The sequence below is a fragment of the Acinonyx jubatus genome, chromosome D1, assembly GCF_027475565.1.
Source record: "Acinonyx jubatus isolate Ajub_Pintada_27869175 chromosome D1, VMU_Ajub_asm_v1.0, whole genome shotgun sequence".
Taxonomy (NCBI): domain Eukaryota; kingdom Metazoa; phylum Chordata; class Mammalia; order Carnivora; family Felidae; genus Acinonyx; species Acinonyx jubatus.
The window spans coordinates 1,391,214-1,408,987 of NC_069390.1; the positions used below are offsets into that span (position 1 = coordinate 1,391,214).

Here is a 17,774-nt window from a genome sequence, read left to right on the forward strand (position 1 = left end):
AAAAAGAGGCCCAAACAACTGTATTTTCACATCAACATTGGCTCCCAGCCACCAGAGACGGTGGCACCAGCCCCCTTCCCCTTTTTCCCCAACCCTGGACCCATGAGTGCCCTCCTGGACAAGGTCAAGCCCCAGGATGACCCCACATGTGTCACAAGGCTGGCTTTGGTCTCTGAGCCCCTACCCTTCCAACCCCTTCCTGCTTGTCCTCGGGCCTCGGCTGGCCCTTCCTCGACGGGCCCACGCAGAAGCACGGGTGGGGCCGGGACCCCAGGCCAGGCAGAAGAGGAACCCAGAGAACAGCCTGGCACAGGGTGTGGGCAGCCAGGCCCCCAGGGCTGGGGAGGCGGGGGACGACCCAGGGGACGGGTCCTGGGATACAAAGGGGCTGGCTGCAAAGCGGGGCCCAGTCGTCCGAGTTAGTGCAGTGGCTCCGCGCCGATCAGCCCACGGCTGCTGCCCGCACCCGGCCCTCCATCAGACAGACAGGCAGGCAGGCAGACAGACAGACAGACAGACAGACAGACAGACAGACGGGCGTGTGGGCGGGACTTCCACAACCAGGGCTGGGGAAAACCTCAGAAAAAATCGGCGGGCCGGAGGCACCCGCGGAGCGGGGGTGTGAGTGTGAAAGTGTGTGGCGGGGTGGCCAGGAGGGCGGGGGCGGCCGGCCTCCTCCTCCTGGACTCCCTCCTCCGCGGCAGGCGTGGCAGCTACAGCCTGGTGGCCTCGGCCAGGCCCACCCGGTTCTCATCCCGGTCGAACACGGTGTAGTAGCGGCCGATGAAGACGTCACCCAGGATCCAGAGCGGCCCACCGGGTGGGGGGATGTCCATACCCATGAAGCCGCTCAGGCATATGGTCCTCCCGCCCTGGGACACCTGGGACGGCCCTGGTGGTCAGAGCCCCACCCACCTGCCCCTGCCCTGCCCCCCCAGCCCCCGCTGACCTCGAGCGTGTAGGCCTTCAAGGACAGCTTGTGCCCTGTGCCCTGGTGGTCAGCGCCCTGCCCACCTGCCCCTGCCCCCACTGACCTTGAGCGTATAGTCCTTCGAGGACAGCTTATACCCTTTGCCCCCCAGCTTCACAGTGACCTCGGGCAGGGTGGACACCTTCTCGCAGGGGATCATGTACTGAAGGAGGGAAGAGAGTTTAGGTGTGGCCGGTGGCGGGGGGGGGGGGGGGGGGGGCGGCATCCTGCCCACACTGCTGGGCCCACTCACCTCGCCCTGGATCAGCGGCACAGCCCCAATGGCCTTCTGCAGCTCGCGCACCTCGTCCACGGGGCCCACCATGAGGGAGGTGCCCGTGTCCAGGATGGCCTCACAGCCCCCCTTGCACAGAGTCAGGCTGGTGCCCACGTCCACCCTGAGGGGGAGGAGGTATGAGACCCCTGGCTGGGCTCGGGGTGGGGCTGGGGGGTTGGGGGGGGGGTCAGTCCTACCGCCAGGGCCGCCTGGGACCCCCGCCTCTTCAGGACCCTCTCTTCCTCTCTTTGGCTGGGGGTGGAGGCCGGCTGGGGCCCAAGAGGCCAAGAGCAGGTCAACAGCCGCCTTTGACGTCACGAGCGGGGCAGGGCCCGAGCCCAGGGGCCAGGGGCTCAGCTGGGTGCCAGGAGGTGGGACAGGCACCCAGGGCCAGGGGGGTCCAAGGCCCAGCACGCCCACTGCAGCCTCCCAGCCCCGAGAGCTGGAGCTGCCCAGAGGCCTGCTGCAGGGGGGCTGGGAGGGGCCCCACACTCACTGGTCCATGTGGACCTGCCAGTACGCCTTGCGGGTGACGTTCAGGTAGGACAGGGGGCCCTTGTAGTACTTGGAGTCCGTGCCACCCAGCATCAGCTCACCCCCGGGCTGCGCGTTAGGGTCCCTGGGAAGAGAGAAAAGAGGAAGTCGGCTGCCCTTACCCCTCGAGCACGGGGACCCCTGCCCGCCCCCACACCAAGCCTCCGGCCTGAGCGTCGGGTGCCACTGGCACCAGCTGGAGCCAAGTCAGAAGCAAAGGGTGAAGGGTGGAGGATGGGGGGGGGTGCTCTCCAAAGACCCACAAGGATGGAAGGATCCGGAAGGGAGGGGACTTCCTTCTCCCCAAGGGGAGGGGCTCCAATCCCACACCCCGTGTGGCCTGTAGGCCACGAGATACCGCCCAGACCTCAGGCGCTCCTGGTCTGCCAGCGGAAATGGGCCAGGGTCAAGACAGCGGGCAGACAGGGAAGTGAAAGCTAGGAGCCCAAGGAGGGGACCCTCCTCTGCGTGAAAACACAAACCAGGGAGGGCTTGCAGGAGGCGGCACCGAAGTCAGCTCACTCCTGCCCTGGGGCCCGTGCACCTGCTGTTCCAGGGACGCTCTCCGTCCACATCCTCACCCAACTGCCCCCACCCCCACATCTCCGCTCAGCCTGCGCTGAGCACCCTCCCACCTCCAGACCCTTCTCCAGACTTAGTGTTTGAGCTCGCAGTCTTCTTCCTGGGCTGTCCCCACACCCAGAAAGCACCAGGCCAAACGTGGCCCTCCCTCTACTACCTGTGGCCTCCAGCCCTCCCCCCTGGCCTTCACCTCCGAAATCCCAGACCACGGCCTCCTGTCCGCTCCCCACCCGCAGCCCTGCCCCACCTCCCTGCCCTGGTCCATCGGCCCCCACCCAGCACTGACAGCACTGACCGCACTGACCGCACTGTCCGTCCCTGGGCCTGGGCCTGGCCAACCTCCTGGGTCCCCTCCCCCTGTCCACCCACCCTGGGCCCGAGGCTTCACAGGAAAAGACCAGCCTCCAGGGGTGGCTCTGCCCGGCCCGGCTGCTGGGTATTTACACCGACCAAGCTCTGATCAAGGGACAGAGCGCAGCACCCAGGCAGGGGCCAGGCTGAGGGCAGGGTTCGAGCTGGCATTCAGCCAGAAGGGCAAGTGGACAGGCTCTGGAGGGTGAGGGCTTTGGGGGGGGGGAGGTGGCGCGGTGACCACCGGTGGTCGGCAGGGTTGCCCGCTCACACGCTGCCCACACGTCCAGGCCTGGCACACCCCCACCAGGGCCTCTGGCACCGCCCTGAGGGGAGAGACGAGGCCCCTGCACGTAGGTGACCCCACCCTCCGGGTGGGGCAAGGGCCACCGGGGTGGGGGCCTTCTCTGCGGCAGGCACAGACATACTGGGGGCTGCTTCCAGATGGCGTGACGGAGGCCGCACTCCACACCAATCTTGGCCCACGGCCGCCTCTAGCAGCATCTGGCACTCAAGGCCCAACTGGGGTCACCTTCTGTGGAAAGCCCCCAGAATCCTCGTCTCCAGAGGCCCTGCTTCAGGTTGGGGCCCATGGCTTTGTCCCCTCTAGGCCATCAGTGACCCAGGGGCCACGTCTTCCTCTCATCAGGCCCAGGGAAAGCCGGGCTGACGGACCCAGGAGGAGTTGTGGTGACTCCCGACCGGGGTCTGGTTCTCCCCAGGCGGCCCGCTGAGCGAGATGCTGGACCCATAGCCCGAGCCGCTCCTGGTGGGAAGCCCGGGCTGTGCGGCTGCCTGTGGGTCTGCAAGAGGGTGGCCAGTCCCGCCTCCGGTCAGAGGTCAGAAGCTGCAGCCCGGCGCCTGGAGGGTGGCCAGGGAGGTGGTGGCCCGAGCCCCCTGCACTCAGCCACACTGAGCTGGGAAGCGGGGTGAGGACTGGGGCAGAGAGGGGGCCGGCCCTCCCACCCCACCTGTTCAGGTAGAAGGAGAAGATGTTCTTCTCCACCAACTTCTGCTTCATCAGGTTATCAAAGACGGGGAGTACGTCGTCAACAGAGATACGGGGGTAGGCCATGCCGAGAATGCCGTCGAACTTGGCTGCGATGAAGGTGATGCCCGGCTGCTTGATGGCCTCACCGAAGATCTGCCTCTCCACCTTGACGCCAGCCACGGTTGGAGTCTGGCAGGGTACCTGCAGGCCGGAGGGGGGTGGTCAGCGGGCCGCAGGGGCCTGCGGGGCCCGACCCCAGGTCCCGCGCATGCGCTCACGGCCACAGCTCCAATACCCACTCCGTCCCCACGGAGCAGCGGTGCTCGGCCCCCGCCCGCCACTGCGCACCCAGGACCTGAGACGGGCAGAGGGCCCGGGAGAAAGGCTGGCGGCACTGGTGGGACAGGGACGTGGGGTCTGTGCTGGTCGGGGCACCGACTGAGTTGGAGTCAGCTCAGAGGGCTGGGCTCCGTGCTCGGCTCTGGCCTCCTGGCCCCCTCCCCCCGCCGGCCCAGGCCTGCTCTTGCCCTTGGCCTGCTGGAACCCCATGACCCAACCCCATGACCCAACTCAGCAGACTTGAGGCCACGCCGCCCCTCCCCCACCGTGGGCCAGGCAGCTGACAGAGAGGCAGAGCAGGATGTGGGAAGAAACGTCTGTTTGGGGTTGACACCCTGCAACACCGGGAACAGGGGAGCGTGGCAGGCGACATCCTGTTGTGGACCCACAGAGTCCAGGAGGAGGGGACCCTAACAGAGCAGGTGGATACGGGGCAGGGGCAGTGCGCCTGCAGGAAGGTCCCTAGCCGCCACGGCCCTCCCCACCGTCCAGACAAGCAGGCCCTGGCGTGCCCTGCAGCCTCCTGGTCCGGCTGGGGCTTCGGGTGCCCAGACGGCCCTCCTGGCGTCCTCCACAGGGGCTCTGGCACACCTCAGCCCTCCCTGACCGGCTCCCCTGCCTGGCCGCCGGCCGCGAGGCTGGGAGGAGGCCGCACCGCCAATCACTCGCTCGCCTGTGGGGTCCCAGTTCCACACCCGTGCCCCGGTGGCTCCACGGGCGTCGAGACCCTGGCTGGCCCGCTCTCTCCCCTTCAACGCTTAGCGGCCCGGCCCTGCGGTGGGGCCGGGGTCACGGGGAGCATCCCAGGGCCCAGGAGCGGCCTTGCCACAGACTCACCGACACGGTGTCCTGGCTCAGGTACCCGGAGAGGCTACCGGAGCCATAGTGGATGTCGAAGGACGTGCCATTCTTGACGTACGTGCTGGACTTGCCGCTGTTATACTTGTTGTGGAGCCCTGCGGGCAGAGCCACCGTCAGCCCGCTGCCCCCGCCAGGCCCTGGGCGCCTGCCACGGAGCCCCCCCCGCCCCCGCCCCCGCCAGCCTGGGCCTCGGCCAGCGGTGCTCTGGCCTGGCCTCCTCCATCCTTGGCCACCCCGGGGCCCTGCACAGACACCTGGAAAGCGGGGTGCCCGGGGAGGGCAGAGGGGCCAAGCGCGTCTGGTGGGGCTGAGAGCTGGAAGCACGTCGCCCAAGAGGGGCCGAGGCAGGGCCACCGAAGGCCCAAGGCCTGGCCTGCTGGCCCCCGCGCACGGGGCTGCACCCGAGGTAGGGCGGCAGGGCCCGGAGCCCGGGGGAGAGTGTGCGGCCAGGGGTGTGAGGGGGGTTGCATGCGTGTGAGGTGGCGTGCAGGCCGCGTACCCACACCCTGGGGCCCTCCCCTCCCTGCCTGCTCCCTTCGGCCGCACGAGGCGGGGCTGTGACTCACAGCAGGCGATGTCCAGCAGCTTGCAGTGGATCGAGGGGACCCACAGGTTGGCGGAACCGGTGTCGAAGACGACCGTGAAGCACTGTGGGGGTGTCCCAATGCCGATCTCCCCGTAGTACTGGGCCTGGGCAGGGGAGGGGAGGGGCGTGCCTCAGGGCCACGGCGTGGCAGGGGGAATCCTGCGTTCCCGCTGGGCCACAGAGGGACCACTGGTTGCCTTGGGAGTCAGACTCTGGAAGGCCCAAGTCTGAGGAGACACTGGAGCCTACCCCCTCCCGCCCCCCTCCCCCCCCAGCCGCTGGTCCCCATACCCTGGAAGACCCCTCTGCCTCACAGATCCAGGCCCAGAAGGGGAGACTTCTTCCCCAGGATGGGAGCCAAGTCACAGCTCGCCTCTGGGACCTCAGTTCCCATCCTGCCCTTGCCCCACAGGGCCAAGCCTGGAGGACTTCTAGGTGGAGGCATGCGAACGGCCAAAGGGAGGAGGTGCACCCTGGAGACCGACAGTGTTGGCTCAGAGTCCCTCACTGCCTTAGACTCCCTGCCTTCCCTGCTCTGAGCCTCAGTTTCCCCATCTGTACACAGCGGGGGAGGGCAGCCTGGGAAGCCCAGGGTACTTGGCTCAAGGCTCAGGTGACCATGAAGGGGGCACACGCCCCCTGAGCCTCAAACCTCGTCGTCGATGCTCTCATAGGTCAGAGGACACGAGGGCTTGGATGTGAGATACGAGCTTGAGGCCCCCCGGGTCCTGCCGGCCCGGGCGCCCCCGTCCCGAGAGGCGGCCTAGACCACAGGTCACCATGGGATTCCGGCTCTGGTCCCTGTGGGAGCCTCTCTGCTGCCACTTGGCTCCAGGGAAAACCCACAGCTGCTGCCTCATGACCAAGCAGAAGTGTCCAGATATGGGGGGGCTGGGGGATGACTCAGCAAATGTGTGTGTGTGCCTGAATTGGGGGACCAGGAACCGGTCAGTCAGCAACCCCCCCCCCCCCCGCCCCGCCAAGTCCAGTCACATGCCCGTGAGGCCACAGCTTCCTGGCACTGCTGGGGCTCTGGCAAGAGAGGACAAAGGCCACAGCCACCTCTCCCAGCCACAGGTGGGCAAGAGGCTGGATGGCAGGAAGGAGCGAGGTCCCCAAGACTCAGGGGCAGGAGAGACAGAAAGATGCCCACCCGGGCAGCCCGAGAACCTGACCCCAGAGGCGGGACCAGGCCGGGCCAGCTCTGGCGTGCTATGTAGCTTATAAAACATCCCTCAAGGAGCACGGGGCAGGTGCAGGGCTGGCTGCTGCCCAGAGGAAGGAGGTAAGGAGGCGGAACTGGGTCGCGGGTGGCGCCAGGCCTCCCGGCGGGACAGGCACCCCCACAGAAGCTCCAAGGCAGTTAGTTACGCCTGGGCGGGCTGGCCCAGATGACCCACGAGGACCCCACAGCCTCTCGGGGCCTGACGCAGGCTCCTCCGTGCCCAGCTGATGGCCCTGGGCCCAGCCCGGTGATTTGCAGAGGGTGGCCCTGTCCCACAATCCCACAGACCGGCCTCAAGAACAAGATGGCTTCTGGGGGGCCTGGGTGGCTCAGTCAGTCGAGCGTCCGACTTCGGCTCAGGTCATGATCTCGCAGTTCATGGGTTCGAGCCCCGCATCTAGCTCTGTGCCGACACCTCGGAGCCTGGAGCCTGCTTCGGATTCTGTGCCTCCCTCTCTCTGCCCCCCCCTGCTCGCACTCTCTCTCTCAAAAATAAGTAAATGTTTAAAAAAAAAATTAAAAATAAGAAAAGAACAAGGCGGCTTCTGAGGTCGGTGATGGTCAGCGGGACGCAGGGGGAGAGGTCATGGAGGGGCCAAGGGCACCCCAACCCACCCTCACCCTACGCAAGCAGGCCCTGCAGGGGAGCCGTGCAGACCCCCCAGGACACCGTGCGAGTCCTCCACCTGGCAGGGGTGACAGGAGGGGCACCGCAGGGGAGGATGTGGCTGAGCAGAAGCCCCTCCCCCGCATCCAGCAGAGGGGTTCAGCAAAAGCGCTGCTTGCTAAAGAGTATTTGGGGGGCGCCTGGGTGGCTCAGTCGGTTAAGCGGCCGACTTCAGCTCAGGTCACGATCTCGCGGTCCGTGAGTTCGAGCCCCGCGTCGGGCTCTGGGCTGACGGCTCAGAGCCTGGAGCCTGCTTCCCATTCTGTGTCTCCCTCTCTCTCTGCCCCTCCCCCGTTCATGCTCTGTTTCTCTCTGTCTCAAAAATAAATAAACGTTAAAAAAAAAAAAAAAGAGTATTTCGTGCTGGCTTATCAGTTCCCGTCAAATCAGTGTTCGCCACCGACCGGGCCCCCGCCCCAAGTGGAGACCCCCATACTCACGTCCAGGTAGTTCTTCAGTATCTCGGGAATGGGCCCCCCAGTCACAGCGGGCACTCCCTGGGCGTATTTCGAAACGGGGCCCTTGGCAATCAGATCTTCCACGGGGCCCCCCAACTCCGACATGGTTCGACGCACAGATGTGAACTTGTGCAGTGGGATTCTGTCAAGAGGAGGGGGCCCGTCAGGGCTCGCCTCCCCCTCTGCACCCTCAGCCGCCAGGGGCTCCAAAAGCGCCCACCCCATCCCCGTCCCCCGCTTTGTGTCTGCTCTGGTCTCTTCTGGGACAGTGGCCCATGGGGGTCTGTTAGGACATCGGCGTCACAGGTGACCCATCTGCCTGGCCCTCTCAATCTGTTCTCCACAGACGCCATGCAGAGAGGTCCCCACTTCCCCTGTGTGGCCTCTGGTTGGCCGTCTCCTGGCCACCAGATGGGACTCAAGACTGCCACCTCGGAGAAGCCCTCCTTGGCCATCCCTCATGTGACCCCGTTTCCCTCCAGGGCCCTCTCCAATGCTGTAGTGAATTTATTTACTGCTGGTCTGTGCTCTGTCCCCACCACGGTACAGACCCCAGGAGGACAAGGACTGCACTGGAAGGCTAGGGGTCCGTGCTCCCAGGTCTGCCTTCCTCGGAGATGCCCCAGGGCACCCCCACGGGCAGCCCCTGCCTCCCAGCCTTAGCAGTCTGCCTGGGCAGAAAGAGCACGGGGTTGAGGTCAGGTGTCCCGGTTCCTGTGCCTGAGGTCCCTCCCCCACCCGGACCCTTGGCTCCTCCAGGCCTTAAGCTTGCACCCTTGCTTCCATGGCGCAGGGGTGGGGCAGGAGAGCAGACCTGAGCAAACTCACACACCTGGATGACAGGTCCTCCCAGCCCAGGGGATTTGGGAGTTCAAGGTCACGGCTGGCCCTTCCCAGCAAGCCAAGGGCTGCTTCAGAAGATGGGACTCTTGTCTAAGACCTGGTAGGCCGTAAAAGCCCAAGGTTCTTGCTTGGGGGGAGAGGGGCACGCCCTCCAGTAACCCAGGAAACAGGCACCAGCAGTCCCAGAGGACGGGGAGGAGGTGTGAGGGGCTCTGGTTCAGCTGCCCAGCCCCAAGCAACCCAGGTTCAGTCCCCAGACAGCCACGCATCCCTGGAGAGGAGGCCTGTGGGTGGTGTCAGGGGAGGGTCCATTAGGGGCCACACGCCCCCAGGCCACAGCCCATGGTGCAGCCCTTTGGCAAGGCTGAGTCCCACTGGCGTCCCCCCCCCCCCCCCAGCTCTCACGGCCCTATGACCTCACCCACCTGCCCCTGGGCAAAAGGCCCGCCTTGGAGTTGGAAGGATGCCTTCCCAGGCCCCGGGGCGGGGGGAAGGGGGGCAAGGGTGGGTGCAGGAGCAGAGGGGCTGGCCCACCACACCCCTCCCCAAGTGGGGGTGGGGGGCTCAGGCTGCCTTGCGAGAGTGGGAGTGGGGGATGGAAGCGCCCTCCTCGGCCTGGGTGGCCCACAAGGCCTGGGGTTGGTGGCCTCTCCTGGTACAGGGGGTCAGGCCCTAGAGACCTGAAGAAGGTGTGGTCCTCACTAGAGCGAGGGCACAGGTGGAGAACCCCGCAGCCCCGTGCCAGCTGCGCCCCTCACCCGGACCCTCTCCTTAGGCTAACTCCTTACTGTATCTGAGACCCCCGGGGGCCCCCAGCACCCAGAAGGTCTCCCGGGTAAGAGCCCAAGACCCAAACCAAAGACGACCATGCCCAATCCACAGCTGGCAAAGGGCAGGGGGAGAAGCGGGAAAATGACTTGCCCAGATACACCTGGGTCTCCAGACTTCCACACAGGTGGGCCTTGAGTACAGGTGCCGCGGCCCCACCCGTCCCGGGGAGGCTCGTCGGCCTGGGTCTCCGCCATCCTCCCTCCCGCCGCCTCCTGCCCCCCCCCCCAAGGCAGACTCCACCGTGGTAGAGAAGAGGGGTCCCCGGGCTGGCGGGGGACCCCGGGTGAGGCCCTGCAGGAGGCCGCGCGGGCCGGCACAGCCCGCATTCCAGAGCGCAGGGCGTACGGAGGGCACCGGGGGCGCGGGGTGCACGGGAGGGTGCACGAGGGAGGGGTACACGGAAGGGGGGGTACACGGAGGGGTCGCGGGGTGCACGGGGTCGCAGGGCCTCACCTGATGAGCGCGGCGGCGGACGCGGCCAGCAGGCCGAGAACGAGCAGCAGCACGCTGGGGGGCTGCATGGTGGCGGCGACCGGGTCGGACCGGAGCGCCCAGAGGTCGAGCGCTTATAGCCTGGATGACGGCGCACTTGGCAAAGTCAGCTGACCGGACTGTTTGCACCCGGACCGGTCACGCGGGCCTCGGCCGGCGTGCGCGGGGCGGGGTCTGGGCGGGGTCTGGGCGGGGCGGCCCCGGCCGCGTTCCCGCCGGGCCCGCGCACGGCGCTCGGGGACGCGCACGCAGGCCTGCCGGCGCAGGGGGACGCGCGCGCGGGGCGGGAAGGTGGCTGCGAGCCCCAGCTGCGGGGACCGGGCGCTGGGGCTCTGGGCGCCGGCGGCCGGGGAGCCTCCGGAGCCTGGGGCTCCGTCGCCGCCGTAGACACGCGGGCTGTGCGCCGCGTGGGGCCTCGCAGCCTTTCCGAGGCCCCTGCTCCACCTTCCTGCCCCCGCACTGCACCCGCTGCACCGCCCTCCTCCCCACCCTCCCACCGTTCGCCCAAGCTTCTACCGCTCTCACTCTTCTCTCAACCCTGGGGTTGTCCGGACCTCATCGCCTCTCAAGTGTCCACCTGTCCTACCGGGGCCACCCTGCATCCTGCTTCCTCTGGGGGCCCACTGGCCCTTTCCAGGCCCCATCTCAAAGGACACCGCCCAGTGGGATCAGATGAGGAACAGGTCTCCCACCTTGAGCAGCTCAGGTGGTTTTCACCAGCCTCGGAGGGCTGAGAGAGTGAGGCCCTCGCTGGGGCCACAGTGACCCGCTGACCTCCAGAACCCCGCCAAATCACCCAGTCATGCCCAGCTTGCTGTCGGAGGGCAGGGCCACATCCCGCTTCTCCACCCTCACTCCCAGCCAGAAGGAGGACCGGGCATGAAGGAGAAAAGGAGCTTGGATGGGTCATTTCAGAGAGGGTCCATGTCAAGAAGGAAATAAATCAGAGGAATGTGCTAGAAAGTGACCATTGTTGAGAGCAGGCCTCTCTGGGATGGTGATATTTGAGCAGGATGGGAACAACGAGGAACTTTCACAAAGGGACTCCCCTAGGGCACTTTTTCTTGAGTGCCCCACTCACAGGGGGCAAACAGGTTCTGTGACCCCTGAATAAATCAGGACCCTGACCCCAGCCAACACCCTCTCACCCGGCTTGGCCTGATGGCCACAGAGGAGTGCCCACTGGCCTGCCCTGCCTCCACACTCAGCAGTCTACACAGTTGACCTGGGCTCATCATCTGGTGTGGCACCGGATATGGGGACTCAAGCCAGGACCGAAGCAGGCAAGCATCCTGCCCTCAGAGTCTGACCCAGGCGCGTGGGTCCAGGCCTCGCCCCATGCAGGCCCAAGTGGGACCCTTACACGGGTCACTATCACCTCCCTCTCCACCCTCCCCCCCCCCCCCCCCAGCAGACCTGTCTTGGGAGGTCAGCTGGGCTCTGGATGGGCTGGACGCCACGATCACTTGAAGGTGGTCCCAGCTGGTGTCCCCCTGGGTCCCAGTGCCCACTAGCGGACAAGACCGTGTGTGTCCCATGATGCTCAGACACAGATGTGTGAGAAAAGACACCTTCGCAGGGTCCCATCTGCTTTACCCACAGAAGCATTTACAAGGCCGGTGAGGCCAGCAGCCGGTGTGGACAGGAGAGGCAGAGTGGCTGGTCAGAGAGGTCAGGGGCGTGACCAGTAGTCAGTTGTGCTGGCCTGAGACCCTTGGCTTTCCCCTGAGGACAGTGGGGAGCCGCCGGTGGCCCTGGGCAGAGAGACCGCGTGTCCATCCGTTCCGTAGGCCGCGAGGACGTTGTGTCTGTGCTGCTTGTTCCCATGATCCCCCAGCACCCAGAGCAGGGCCTGGCATGTGCCCACCAACAGGCGTTGGCCCTGAGTGGTGCTGGCTGGCTCCTGGCTGGTTTCTGTGCCCCTCCCCCACAAAGCTCTCCGCAATACCCTGCCTCCCTACCTCTCCAGCACCCGGGAGAGGTTTGGGGTGGAAAGGGAGCCGAAGGGGCTGCCCCCGGGCCCTGCGGCTGCTCCCCAGAGGGCAGTGCGGGGCTCCATCCCTGGTGGGCGGTGCCACAGGACCGCGTGGGCTGGGATCTGGGCTGGGCTGGGATCCACGGCCGGCACCAGACGGAGCTGTGTCCCCACCTTACACAGCTGCCCTGGCCCGGGGCCCTGTGTTCCCCAAAACCCTGTATAGCCTCAGCCAGGTGCAAGGGTCCCGAAGAGGGCCCCGTTCCCTGCCCCTGCCAAAGGCCAGGAGAGGCACTCCCCTGTTGGGCCAAAGGCAGTGGGCCCAGCACAGAACTACAGGGCCTAGAGGCATTTTGGTGCCCACTGACTGGGGGCCCCAAGGCAAACCTGGTGGGAACAGGTCTCCCAAGTCAATCCAGCGGGTGTGTGTGTCCCAGAAAGCCGAACCCAGTGAAGAGTCCCGCGCGTGGTTCTGGTGTCTCTGGCTCCTAGTGGGTGGGGCCACGGTCTGGAGACTGTCCAGCCCGACCCTGGACTCTAGCAGGGAGAACCAAAGCCCTGACGGGTTGGTGGGCCTGGGTGAGTCAGAGGGTGAGAGCAGTTGGAAGCCACTTCCCTTCTTTTTTTTTAACTTAAAAAAAAAGTTTTTTAAATGTTTATATTTATGAGAGAGAGAGAACACACACACACACACACACACACACACACACACACACATATGTGTGAGTGGGAGAGGGGCAGAGAGAGGGGATGACAGAGAATCCCGCACAGGCTCTGAGCTGTCAGCACAAAGCCCGATGTGGGGCTCCAACCCGCCAACTGTGAGATCATGACCTGAGCTGATGGCTGACGCTCAACCGACTGAGCCACCAGGCATCCCGGAAGCCCCTCCCCTTGACCTCCTCTCCCAGGCCTCCCGGGTCAGCCCCTCTGGGACCTTAGGCACCTGTCTTCTCTCCCCTGCACAGCTGTCCAGCACCTGCCACAGGCCAGGCACTGCTCTGGGTGCTGAAGAAATGTAGGGGACAGCACAGGGGACTCGGGACACAGGGAGGACTCAGCAGAAACGAGGAGGAGCGAAGGGAGGAGCTCCTGAGAGCAGACTAAGGAGGTGATGGGTCAACACACTGGGCAGGAGCAGGCTGAGCGCAGCGGGTGGGGGCCGAGAGCACGCGACGGTCCCGGGGCCAGAGAGGGGCTGCCCAGCTGGGTCACTCTGCTGTGCGGCCACCGGGAGGACCTTGTTTGTCTCTGAGGGGGGCTGAGCTGCAGGGAGCATGGTTGAGGGGCAGCAGCTGCCGGAGCTGGGGGCGGAGGTTGGAGGCAGCCAGGGCTGAATGTAGACGGAGACTATGAGCCCCTCGACTCTGAGAGGTGAGGAGATCGAGAGGGAACGACAGCAAAGGAGACTGGGCAGGAGCGGCCGGGGACAGGAGAGACCAAGAAGGGACAGCCTGGAAGCCGGACGAAGACCAGCCGGAGGAGGTGGCGGCCGGCCGTGTCAGCCCCACCGCGGACCAGGTGCAGGTTGGGATTGCACGCCGACCACTGGATTTGGCAATCTGACCTTGAGGAGAGCAGTTTCAGGGAGGGGCTGGGGCGTAGTTGTAAAGATCCAGTGGTGAAGACAGAGGGGTGTTGACACAGAGAAGCCAAGTAGACGGCGGGGACGGCAGGGTCCCACACACTGAGAGGGACGAACGTCTCCGTAAATGGGCAGGTGGACGGGAGGATGTGGGTCTCCCCCTCACGGCATGCACAGCCACCCAGTCTGGGGGGATTAGAGACATAAACAGTCAAGGGGAAATCCCTGAGGGGGAAGAAGGCAGAGGAGAACATCTTCGTGATCTTGGGATCACGGGTTTCACCGACCGAGATTTGTTGTTTAAGTAGGAAATACAAAAAATGAGGCCAAACCTGCAAGAGACGTTATCGAGATGAGACGACAAACTGTACACGGAGGAACACATTCATAAAATACGCCCCTGGTAACGGACCGATGTCCAAAATGTGTGAAGAACTCCTTTTTTCTTGACATGTATTTCTTGGAGGAGGGGGAGGGAGGGGCAGAGAGAGGGGGACAGAGGATCCCAAGTGGGGCTCTGCACTGGCAGCAAAGAGCCAGACGGTGGGGCCCAAAGTCGCAAAGCATGAGATCGGGACCTGAGCTGAAGCCGGACGCTCCACCGACCGAGCCCCCGCTCCAGGCGCCCCAGACCGTTTAAAACTCAACAAGAAGATGAGCAACCCGTTAAACAATGGGCAAAGACCCAAACCGGGACCCCGCGGAAGAAACAAGAGCGCAAATAAACCCGTGAAAAGATGCTCACGTCAGGGGGGAAATGCACATCCAAACCACGAGATCCGACTCCACACTTGTTAGGATGGCCAAACCCCAGCCAGCGACGGCACAAAACCGAACTTACGCCAACGTTCCGTCAGCCATCACGCTCCTTGGCATCGGTTTACCCGAAGGAATTCAAGAGGTATGTCCACATGAAAGCCAGCATGTGGACGTTCATAGAAGCTGTGTTCTTAATTGCCACAACTTGGAAGCAACCGCGATGTCCAAGTAGGTGGTGAATAAACCGTGGTCTGTTCAGCGTGGAAACAGAATGAGCTACGAACCGTGAAAAGACAAGGAGGCATCTTGAATGCACCTCACTCCGTGCAAGAAACCAACCGGGTGCCCCAGACTGTGTGAACCCCACGCTATGACGTTCTGGAAAAGGCAAACCCAAGATGGTAAGAAGTTGTCCTAGGTCGGTGGCATCTCTTCAGGCCACATCCAACCGAAATGCACCCAGCCACCAAGTCGGGGACGAGGACGCCAAAGCCTGGAGAAGCTTGTCCCCAAGGCTGTGGAAGGGACGAACGATTCGTGACAAAGTCACACGATGGGGGCTCACGTCCTTGAGAATGAACGAATTAGCATCACGCGCACCGCGAGGAACCCCTCAAACCCCACTGCACCCGTGGCCCTTCTCTCCCTCGCCCCCCACCCCTCAGTTAAAGGAGGAGGAGGGGGGGCGCCTGGGAGACTCAGTCGGTTGAGTGTCTGACTTCAGCTCAGGTCATGATCTCACAGTTTGTGAGTTCGAGCCCCGCATCGGGCTCTGTGCTGACAGCTCGGAGCTTCAGATTGTCTCCCTTTCTCTCTGCCCCTCCCCTGCTTGTGCTCGGTTTCTCTCTCTTTCTCAAAAATAAATAAATATTAAAAAATGAAAAAAAAGAAGGAGGAGAGTGGGGACTCCCCGCTAGCTCTTCTCTGCCTTGGTCTCCCTGCCCCAGGCCAGGATCTCTTGCAGAGGCTCTGAGACCCCCCAGTGGCTCCCCGTGCAAAGCAGGCTGGAAACTGCCAGGCCCTCCCTCCCACTAGAGTTCTGGGCTTGCACTTGTGGCTTCCTGGACCCCTCCCCCCCGCCCCGACGTAAAAGGAGGGTCTGCGGGTCCTGAGCTCAGCCCTGGAGCTGGGGGACTTGCCAAGGGGCAGAACCCCAGGGAGGGGATAATGGTTTTCATCAGGTCCCTCCTCCCACGGGGCTACAAGTGAGCCACTGAGATGCTGAGTCATGCCTACTCTGCCTCTTCCCGTCCTCGCTGCCCTGCCCTCCTCCTGGGCCTGAGTCAGCCCACGCTCAGCCCTCAGAGCCGGCTACACTGGCCCTTGGGAGGAAGGTGAGGGTGCAGCGCCCCGGGGCCCCAGCCACAGGCCCGTGCTCTTAGTTCTGGAAGGGCTGTGTGGGAGGCCATGTGAGGGAATTAGCTTCATATCAGCTGACCTTGGACAGCTTGTGGGGGAGGGTGGGGGTGGCTGACACAGGGTGGGGGAGGGGGTGCCCAGGCACAGGTGAAGAAGTGGGGGTGGGGTGCCCAGGCACAGGTGGAAGGAGGGAGGTGCCTGGCACCCCACCCTGACTTCTTCACCTGTGGCACAGTTAGGGTCCCAGTGGCTCACAAGTCCTCTGGAGTAGACCCTCCCAGCCCCAAGGGTTGAGCCCCGAGCCGTGGTCTTCCTCCATCATGGCTGCCCTGGGGAGGCAGGGTGAGGGGCTGGCGGCCACATGGGACCTTTAGGGGTCCCCAGCGGCCCAGGGGTCAGGGACCTGCCTCAGCAGCAACCCCAAACCTGGAATCACTGCGTGCAGACTCTCTGGTCCTGGAGCTTGGTTGGGGACCCCTGGTTTTACTCTTTGTCAAAACCCACCGTACTGGAGGGTGCTGGCCACTGTGCTACATACACACTGGGCTGAGCAAGGCAGATGCAGACCTGCCTTCTTGGGGCGGCTAGACCCAGACCAAGTCCTCAGCCACTAAATGGCCTCGTATGGGCTGTGGCATGGGCCGAGGGACAGCTGAGGCTGCCGCTCTAAAGGTGAGGGCCGGGCACCAAAACCCATAAAATATGCAGGGATAAACCCAACCAAAAAGGTTAAAGATCTGTACACTGAAGGGGCGCCTGGGTGGCTCGGTCGGTGAAGCGTCTGACTTCGGCTCAGGTCATGATCTCACGGCCCGTGGGTTCGAGCCCTGCGTCGGGCTCTGTGCTGACAGCTCAGAGCCTGGAGCCTGTTTCAGATTCTGTGTCTCCCCCTCTCTCTCTGACCTTCTTCCGTTCATGCTCTGTCTCTCTCTGTCTCAAAAATAAATAAACGTTAAAAAAAAATTTATAAAAAAAAAAAGATCTGTACACTGAAAACTACAGAAAGCTGAATGAAGAAGTTGAAGAAAACACAAAAAAATGGAAAAAGATTCCATGCTCCATAGGAAGAACAAATATTGTTTAAATGCCGATACTGCCCAAAGTAATCTACATATGCAATGCAATCCCTGTGAAAATAACACCAACATTCTTCACAGAGCTAGAACAAACAATCCCAAAATTTGTATGGAACCAGAAAAGACCCCAAGTAGCCAAAGCAATCTTGAAAAAGAAAGCCAAAGCAGGAGGCATCACAATCCCGGACTTCAAGCTGTATCACAAAGCTGTCATCATCAAGACAGTATGGCCCTGGCACAAGAACAGACACCCAGATAATGGAACAGAATACAGAACCCAGAAATGGACCCACAGACGAATGGCCAACTGATCTTTGACAAAGCAGGAAAGGATATCCGATGGAATGAAGGCAGCGTCTTCAGCAAGGGGTGCTGGGAAAACTGGACAGAGACATGCAGAAGAATGAACCTGGACCATTTTCTTACACCAGACACAAAAATAAACTCAAAATGGATGAAAGACCTCAATGTAAGACAGGAAGCCATCAGAATCCTCGAGGAGAAAGCAGGCAAAAACCTCTTTGATCTCGGCCGCAGCAACTTCTTACTCAACACGTCTCCGGAGGCAAAGGAAACAAAAGCAAAAATGAACTATTGGGGGGCACCTGGGTGGCTCAGTCGGTTAAGCGTCTGACTTCAGCTCAGGTCATGCTCTCACGGTTCGTGGGTGTGAGCCCCACATCGAGCTCTGTGCTGACAGCTCAGAGCCTGGGGCCTGCTTCGGATTCTGTGTCTTCCTTCTTTCTGCCCCTCCCCCGCTGCACTCTGTCTATTCTCTCTCTCTCCAAAATAAAAAAACATTAAAAAAATTTTTTTTAATGAGTTATTGGGACCTCATCAAGATAAAAAGCTACTGTACAGCGAAAGAAACAATCTGCAAAACTAAAAGGCAACCAGCAGAATGGGAGAAGATATTTGCAAATGCAATATTGGATAAAGGGTATACAAAATCCATCAAGAACTTGTCACACTCAACACCCAAAAACCAAACAATCAAGTGAAGAAATAAGCAA

The 17,774-nt window shown here is 63.0% G+C and overlaps 1 protein-coding gene across 1 annotated transcript; it reads right to left on the bottom strand.

Annotated features, from left to right (window-relative positions):
* Positions 1 to 496: 496 nt before the first annotated feature.
* Positions 497 to 10,136, bottom strand: CTSD (cathepsin D). Its single transcript, XM_027045075.2, has 9 exons — positions 9,969 to 10,136; positions 7,824 to 7,983; positions 5,472 to 5,595; positions 4,882 to 5,000; positions 3,686 to 3,906; positions 1,744 to 1,866; positions 1,224 to 1,368; positions 1,035 to 1,133; positions 497 to 881 (listed from the first exon to the last, which is right to left on the bottom strand). The coding sequence occupies exons 1-9, from the start codon at positions 10,034 to 10,036 to the stop codon at positions 714 to 716; spliced, it is 1,227 nt and encodes a 408-aa protein (XP_026900876.1). The 5' UTR covers positions 10,037 to 10,136; the 3' UTR covers positions 497 to 713.
* Positions 10,137 to 17,774: the final 7,638 nt, after the last annotated feature.